The sequence below is a fragment of the Mizuhopecten yessoensis genome, unplaced genomic scaffold (genome assembly GCF_002113885.1).
Source record: "Mizuhopecten yessoensis strain PY_sf001 unplaced genomic scaffold, ASM211388v2 scaffold9535, whole genome shotgun sequence".
Lineage (NCBI taxonomy): Eukaryota > Metazoa > Mollusca > Bivalvia > Pectinida > Pectinidae > Mizuhopecten > Mizuhopecten yessoensis.
Window position 1 is genome coordinate 71325 of NW_018408096.1, and position 8764 is coordinate 80088.

The 8764-nt window shown below is 35.0% G+C and overlaps 2 protein-coding genes across 4 annotated transcripts; one reads left to right on the forward strand and one right to left on the reverse strand.

The window, feature by feature from the left end:
- The first annotated feature begins 588 nt into the window (after positions 1 to 588).
- On the forward strand, positions 589 to 1927 carry LOC110458282. Its single transcript, XM_021509914.1, has 4 exons — positions 589 to 662; positions 801 to 902; positions 1189 to 1404; positions 1633 to 1927. Exons 1-3 carry the CDS (start codon positions 639 to 641, stop codon positions 1396 to 1398), a joined length of 336 nt encoding a protein of 111 aa, XP_021365589.1. The 5' UTR covers positions 589 to 638; the 3' UTR covers positions 1399 to 1404; positions 1633 to 1927.
- Positions 1928 to 4014: 2087 nt separating this feature from the next.
- On the reverse strand, positions 4015 to 7342 carry LOC110458286 (GTPase IMAP family member 7-like). 3 transcript variants are annotated; one of them, XM_021509921.1, is made up of 5 exons: positions 7022 to 7342; positions 6437 to 6546; positions 5890 to 6003; positions 5503 to 5586; positions 4015 to 5186 (listed from the first exon to the last, which is right to left on the reverse strand). In XM_021509921.1, exons 4-5 carry the CDS (start codon positions 5567 to 5569, stop codon positions 4246 to 4248), a joined length of 1008 nt encoding a protein of 335 aa, XP_021365596.1. In that variant the 5' UTR covers positions 5570 to 5586; positions 5890 to 6003; positions 6437 to 6546; positions 7022 to 7342; the 3' UTR covers positions 4015 to 4245. The 3 variants fall into 3 exon arrangements, with proteins under 3 accessions (XP_021365596.1, XP_021365592.1, XP_021365591.1); XM_021509917.1 differs by lacking the exon at positions 7022 to 7342 and having other exon boundaries at positions 6437 to 6627; XM_021509916.1 differs by lacking the exons at positions 6437 to 6546; positions 7022 to 7342 and having other exon boundaries at positions 5890 to 6338.
- Between the last annotated feature and the right edge of the window lie 1422 nt (positions 7343 to 8764).

An 8764-nucleotide genomic window follows, 5' to 3' on the forward strand; every position in this document is an offset into this window, starting at 1 on the left:
TGCAATATACTGAAGCAGATTTATGAAGAAAATGGAAAAGATATTCATAAAAGGGACATTAAGATATGTTAGCAGTAAGCTAGCCTTATAGCCATTGAAGGCCATTAAATGAAGATTTTACTGCTTAACCCCATTCTAGTATACTTAATATATTGCCCGAGTATACCCGAATGGCATTTATCAAAAATCATATATCTTTCTTTGATCTTGTTTTTTTTTCTTGATGTCTTTCTAGTGTAAAGACACTCACAATGTGGTTATAAAAAAGCGAATCCAGCAATTTCTCTCTCAACAGTTGCATTCCGCCTGGCTATTGTATTAGGTCCCATATCCGATTCCTCATATGCGTAAGTTAAAAGTGGTATAATTAACTTCCAACAAAGAATTTAGATTAATCGAATACGCTAGGCCAACTCGTCTTAAAGACAAAAATCAAGTTGGTACTTTTAAACGAGATGTTACGGTTGGATTAGAGAGGGAAGATAACTGCACGTCACATTTATACAGGGAGATAACTCTGCGCAACAATAGTATGACGTAACGTCAATTGTTCAATATCCCCCTTCACAACAGGCGTCTAACTAACGACACATTTTTTTTCACCGGATAAAACGATAGACCAGTATTTTTTACACACCATGGACAACAACAATAACAACCAGGTGATTTAATATCTAAGAGGATACTAATTTGTCTAGGTCAGACTTGATAGACTTTTAAAAACTTTTTTTTAATAAATAGCCTTTTGACTTATAGCATATTGTTTTTCTTATTCTGAATTTGCGGAATATTTGTTACAGATTCTTGACGTAGATGGTTGGCCGAATGACGTATATGGATTTTTGAGGGGGACACGGTCAAATGGAGTGAACATGTGGGTCACTTTCTTATTGGAGGACAAGGTGAGCTTTAAATATTTTACACACACATATGAATTCCTAAATGCACTGTATTTCGGGCAAATAGGAACAATGTGAACAACCGCTATGAGGTAAACGAAAGTTTCAAATTCAACTTGACAACGTATAATGATTTCAATAAAAAGTCTTATAATTATTTTGTACAATCATCACGGAAAAACCAATTAAAGCTTTTTGTGTAATCGGTATATTTTCTTTTTATTCTGAAAATGAAATTCGCTTTCAAATTAAGTTTTATTTCATGTTGTGTGTTTTTGCTTGATTAAAGGTTGAACTCAATGACACAAATGACAAGAAACGATGTGGATTACCTGATATCGGGAAGGAGGAACGGAATGTAAAGGATGAAAAGCGGGTGAATGAGGAAGAGGACGGGGTGAATGAGGAGGAGGAGTATTACAACCCGTACATTCGGCTGTATGCCGATTGTGAAGATTGGGGATATGGTGACGGAATGCCTGCGGCCTGGCGACAATAAACCGAGGTAAATTAAGTTTTATTTAGTTTTTATTTCCAAAAGCTCATCAAACATGCATGAACGAATATTTAGTGTTTATTAGCTGATCTCAATTCTTCTTAATCTTGGGTTTTCACAATGTTTATTTATGTACCCTGTTGTCTCCATTTATCTATGAATTCACGTATACATGTATATAAACGTGTAACGGATGATTTCGTTTCTAAAATGTCATGTGTTTTCTTTACATGTCAGGTCACAAAAACCTCTTGAGAAGTCGATCGCGCTGGCGACCTATGAGATGCATATTCTTTCATATTATATAAACGAATTACCATAACAGACACTATTCGTATAATGTAGGGCAATTCGGTGGCAAGCATAAGTGAACATTCTTTTTGTTTGTACAAAGCATTATCAGATCCAAATTGCATGATATAACTATAGTTTGATATATTTTCTTACCTTTTGGTATAGCCTACATTTCAATTATGGTCTTTGTGGTGATGTATCTGCGAATACATTTAGAGGTGACGATTATTTACTGTTAAAAGGCTTCTTTGTACACATACTATGATTGTTTTATCAATAAAATATGTTACATTTGAACTTGAAACTCGTGTTTGTTCTTTATCTACCTTCGTTTGTATTAAGATATCGTTTTCTTCTTAGCTGGTTTGTCGCAACTTCTCGGCCAGTTCCGTAAAAGCATGGAACAATCGGAAAACCTCTCGGGTATTTCCGATATAATTTCACTGTGCATGCCGGAAAGGCACGAGTTGTTTTACCTTTGAGGCCAGTATAAAATCATAAAAACTCGTTTGATTCCTTGTTTTAACGGGACGGGCCGTACCTTAACGGAATGGGCCGAAATGTTAAACTTATCTCTTTCCTCATTCCAAGAAAACTGAAATTCAGCGAGTTATTCGGGAAAATGTCTCCTTAAACATTATGCATAAAATAAACCGGAAATGAGTTGACGGATTTAGATATGTCGGTATGCCAAATTTAATACTAATTTTTGCTAAATTTGAAATATTTGAAATTTCTTAAAACGCAGATCAAGTTAGAGAGTCTCTGTTTTTCTTTACCATCTTCATTAACTGAATGAATCAACATATGAGATACAGCATGATGATGCGGGGGCTGTCGGACCCGGAACCCGCCTCAGAATGAAATTTATTGATCTGATGTATTCATAACGTTAAAAATACACGCTCCTTCGTGTATATAGTGATGATGCTCTTTCTGCCAAAGAAACGTTACGGACTGTGACGAAATCGTACGAGATTTATTGACAACAACATACTGCAAATTGTTTTGACTTCGCGCGGCGTTATTTTCGGGATATCATAGGGAATTTTAAATTCGTCTAGTGCTATATTCCCGGTTTTGACATGGTTAGTATGTATCGTTAATTGTCAAGAAATATTAACTTTCATATTGACTGATGTGGAATAAGAATTGTACGATATGCATATAGTGCTAACTTTTATTTTAAAATTGTTCGCTTATTTTATATATTCTTTGTTAAATATTCACAGATGATTTTGTTTTATAACATTTAAAAGCTGGCATGTATACATTGATCTGAATATGGTTTGTTAATAAACAGTGATGTGTATTAACTTAAACACGTGTTTGTTATATTTCCCTTGTAACTGAAAATGTATTTATTTTGCTGCTGGCTGGATTTGTCGCAACATTTTGGCAAACTCCGTCAAAGTTCGGAATAACAGGATCAACTTCCGGGAATTCCTGGCATAAGACACACTGTGCCTGCTTGAAAATCACGAGTATTTTCTGATTGAGTAAGAAATAAAATCATCAAACCTCGTTTGTTTCCGTATGTTTTGACGGAATTGACCGTTTAATCATTTTAATCACTGATTTACGGAAACGACATAAACTCCGCATTGATGATAAATAAAATGTTGATATTAAGCTAATGTTTTTCACCGTCGCCCCGTGACAGCTCTAAAATGGAATCTGATAAGGCGATTGAAGATGAAGTATGTTGTTATGAGTCTGAAGTTGAATTGTAATGTGAAGACTGAAAAAAGGAAAAGAAATAGAAACATTGAGAGATTGAAAACGACGTAATAGTAAAATCAAATAGCTTACAGCAAACATTCGATACTGTCATGACATATTCCAAGGGTGTAGAGAAGAGATTTGTATCGAATGTTGAACCGTTGTATTTCGAAGATGTGTAAAACTGTTTTTGTCACTTATAACGTGCCCCTGCTGTTTTTGCTATCCTTCATGTCGCAGGTTGGGTAGGGCCTGGTTTTCAGTTAATGCATAAGGCACTGAACTCCACCATGACGATAAGCTGTAAATGGGTTTGGTACCAACAAAACCTAAGTAAGAATGATTTATATGATGGTAAACAGATATCAAATCAACTTGAATGGACATCTTCCCTGAATGATTGAAAAGGTGATCTTCCGATCTTCAAATTTGGTTTTCTCGTGTAATACTACTTCATTTAATTTTCGTAAGATCTGATATAACTCTTTTCCTGTCGGATTAATTCAACGACACTGTAAATAGATTCATTACCACGGGGAGAAATGATCCTGTAGTTGAAACCTCATGGTGTTTAGGTTATAAGAGAAAAGAAGACACGCCAAATTGTTACACGGTAGTTTATTCACATTCACAAGTATGTAAATTCTGACAGTGTAAATAATAATCATTGAAGTCACAATGATAACTCATAAAGTCACAAAGTCAAATATTTAAGACCAGCGTAAAAAATAAAGTTATAGATACAGCAAATAAGAACATGGATTATAGGAGGAGGGATGGAACTTAGCAGAAGCAACAGTTTACAAACTGTCAACAAATTATTCAAAATGTCCTTTATTCCCGAAATCCAATTGAGAGAAGGACTTCGTCAATATCCCTTGGAAATAAGCTGGCTGGTTGACGCTGATGTTCGATATTTTCAACCCTGTATTGCTGTAGCTCTTTTTCACATCTTCTTGTTTCCTTCTTTACTGTTTCTGCTGCTAAGTGGTCGATATTCCTGCAATGGTGCCGCTGATGTTTGAAATTGTCAAACTCCTCTCTGCAGTGCTGCAACTCCTTTTTCAATTCATCTACTTCTTTATGTTTTTCCTCGTCTTTCTGACGCCGTATTTCCGCTTCCCTTTCCTGACATTTCCTTTCAGCTGCCTTAAGAATCTCATTGCTGTAGTAGCTTCCCTGATGGCTCTCTACAAGTTCAATGATCATTTCCATCATATTCCTGGCATCGATGTTGCGGGATTCACTTTTAGGACTATTATTGATTACAACACAACGTTCCTTGCATTTTCCTATGATTTCCTCCAACGAAGGTGGTATCGTCTTCAAATACTCCTCAAAGGACGCGTCTTGTGCTTCCAGCAAATCTCCTCCGGTGAAGACCAAGATCGTATGCTTGAACACGTCTTCTCCAAAAACATCAGCAAACTGTTTGACAGTGTTATATTCGTCTTGAGTAAACCTCCCTGCTTGAAGAACAAGAAGAAATACGTGAGGTCCAGGTAAGGACAAACTGATGCACTTGGATATTTCTCGAAGGCTTTGACTGATGGGTACATCTGTATCGAACACTACCGGAGTATCTATTAACAGGATCTTCTGTCCAAACCGGAAAGTTCTAGCTTCCTGACATTTCTCCGTCACGGATGAAGCTCCATAGCAAGATTTGAAAACGTCCTTACCTAGAATGGTATTACCTGTGGAGCTTTTCCCAGATCCGCTTCTTCCGATCAATACAATCCGTTTAGTCTGTCTGTCACTTTCACTGCAGGACACTTATGAAAAAGAAAAGACATATTCAATTTGTAATATATCATTGTAGTTCAAAAGGAAAGCATATCAATATAATAGTTAAAGGAAAGCATATCAATATAATATGTAAAATCCAAAATCATTTTATAACAACGTTTATGTTATATTTATTTATGCTATGTATTTTGACATCAGATGTCAACGAAAACAGCACGGAAATCAAAGTAATATTACGAAAATAGAAACATTACACTGGCTGGCTTTGGTTTCTCGAAACGAAATGACTTGATTTATTATCTTGAATCAGCTTAAGACGTGTATGTTTCATGTTATACTTACTATCATGGACGACCTCTTGATCTCTCTCACAGTTTGGTTCATCCATAGAACAAGCTTTATTCCGCATACATTCGATGTGCAGATCTTTTGATAAGAAACGTTTTTATCATTAATTTGTTAACTGAAAAATATTTTCATTTCTGTACACTTATATAACATACACACCATGCGAATTTTATCTGGACAATGCATATGCCAGTGTTAAATTCAAAGTACGATAGTGATAATATGTATATCTAAACGTAATGGAATCTGATGTTATTTAAGTATGGAAAACATCTGGTGCTTTTAAAACTTTCTATAAATATACAATATTTTGGGTCTGTATATATTGACCACATTTCTGGGTTTAAAGGTCTACTGGATACAAAACTCTTAAACACTCACCTTGTTCATCGCATATTTCCGTTTATCGTTTTTGACTTTAGTTCTGGTCTATTAATTTTCCTCTCGTCAGGAGCACATACGATTACGTAAATATATGAATATAAATAGATTTCCCTGGAATTAAACAAATATTTCCAAGTAACAGCATAACGTCTTAACAAATGTGTGTCCTGTTTCTTTTTTTCTTTTGTTTGCAGACGACATTTTACTCACAATCGTCAAATGTCAGATGAATACATCTCATTACATTTTTATTTTGCATTAGATATTTTTTTAACTGTATTGAAATCTTTTTAAGTAAAGTAATCCATTATTGTAGGTATTTTATTGTTCCTCATTGCAACAGGTACATCTCAACACACAAACACACATAAAAAGAATCTTCAGTTTTCACAAGACCACATATCGCTGTGTTTCCAGATGAGAAGTAATTAAACATTTCATGAAAATCAGAAAACATACACCGTCGGAATTTGTTATACAAAATACCGTATGTGTGGGTGAACAATATCGTACGGAGGTAATATGTATACACGTGTGTACGCACCGGGTATTTCCTTTACAGCGCAATGTTTCTTGCACTTTGAGATCTGTATCAAAGTGCGGAGGAATGAGATCCGGAACATGTGCCGACATACAGGTAGGGGACTATTTGACCTTGAAAAACGGTAAAACAATTAAATCAAACAGTACTTTAAATTCCAAAGGAAACATACCGATTTACTCTATTACATGCCCTTCTTTCAATGAGCACTAAATCGGTCAAAATCGGTCACACTCATTATGTATCTCATAAGCCATATTATATTTACTAAAAATTCGTAATATCACTGTCTAACATTTAAGCACAGTTTTGGCTATCTAGAAACCATTTTCCGGTTTCTCTTTAAATAAATCATGTTGACATTTCAGGGTGAACTCAATAGCTTTAAGTTCCATTTACGCTGAACTTCTGCCACTTTCTGCCTGCGTTAATATTTTATGAAAAGCACTTCGCTGATTTTCGTTAATAACTGCCCCAACATTCTGTGCTGCTTCTGAATAGACAGTTGTATGAGGAACTAAGTAATATGCTAATTTACTACTTTACCTCTAATTTGTTTTTTTATAAACGATTAACTCTTCAACTCACCTGCTATCGGTCTCTGTCTGTGCAAGGTCATCCGAACTGTGCCCGTTAAATGTAAAGTTATGCAAGAAATGAACCATGTCATAAGCCTACAAACTGATACTACTACCGAGGGAAGGCATACACCTCTTCCAGTCATGAACTATTTCTCTAACTGTAACCTTGCGCAGCTTCCTGAATACTTTTTGAACACACTTACACCAAAAACATCTATCTTTGACAATGTTTATATATAACACAAAACCCATTTTTCCGCACAAGCTGACAGGTTTGCTAGAATCTCAACCGTAGTAGTGAACCCACTATGTCTATGAAATGTGATCACAAGTATTTCACTAAAGGCCTCAAGCTTTCAATTAATGCATAAGACGCTGAACTCCACCTTGACAATAAATTTGTAAACGGGATTGATCTCGACAAAACCTAAGTAAGAATTATCTACATGATGGTAACCAGATTTCAATCAAACTTGAAAGGGTAGCTCTTTCCTTGAATAATTGTAAAGTGATCTTTTAATCTTCCAAGTTTGATTTCTCGTGTAATACAACTTCATTTATTTTTCTTAAGATCTGATATAACTCTTTTCTTGTCGGATTAATTAACCGACAATGTTAATGTGCTCACTACTACGGGGAGAAATAATTACATACTAGTAGTTAAAACCTCGTGGTGTTTAGGTTATAAGGGAAAAGCTCCCTCACGCTGTGCTGCTTCTGAATAGACAGTTGCATGAGGGACTTCGTAATATGCTCATTTCCTACAATTTAATCCTTGTACTTTGATTATCAAACGTTTAACTATACAACTCACCTGTTATCGCTCGATATCTGCACGAAACAGTCCGAACTGTACCTGTTTAAAGTAAACCTGTGAAAAATCCTTGACCTTTCCTTTAACTACAAACCGATCGTACTACCGAAGGGAGGCAGATCCCTCTTCCAATCATGAGCTATTTCTCTAACTGTAACGTCGGACAGCTACCCAAATACTGCATGCATATATTTAGATAAATCTTCTACCTGTACCTCCTGTCCCGAACACTAATTGTAAAAGCTACTAACGATCAACATACTAAGAATTATTCAAGATTTTGTACTAAATTCCATACTGTTTTTGATCACTTAAGGTAATAGGATTCTGTCACCATTTCTCAGTAGAATTTCTTCAAATTTTGTAATTATATTGCTTGAAAGTAAAGAAAATTTTCTGCCACAAAAAAAATATAGGTTGTCAGAATTTTAAGGACTTTAAATTGAAATTTATGTAAAAAGGAGTGCATTTTTAAAAAAAAATGAAAAACACAATTTTTTTACAAAATAATGCCAATAAAAATGATACTGACAATTGCGTAAAATTAATTCTCTAAACACGATATAAAAATTGACATTTTATAATAAAACCATATACACAGTAATTGCAGGTAAGAGTTAACGTTCTTAAAAAACTTCAGAGTATTGAAATAGGTAGCCGGTTTCCTGAAGTACAGAAAAATGGACACATATGACTCATTGATAAAAAAAAACCCTGAATTAATGCCTGGATGGCTTTGAAGTACTTTAATATTGAGAAAAAAAATACTGTTCTGTCAATAATAAACATACAATATTCGTCAGTTGAATATTAAACATTAGAATTTCCGGAAATTGTGACACTGTCTCCCTACATTGGATTTTCAACTAGGGATGTACTTCCTGTTTCCGTTTATCAATACACTCCAATGACCTTAACCAAGAAAGTCATCTGCTT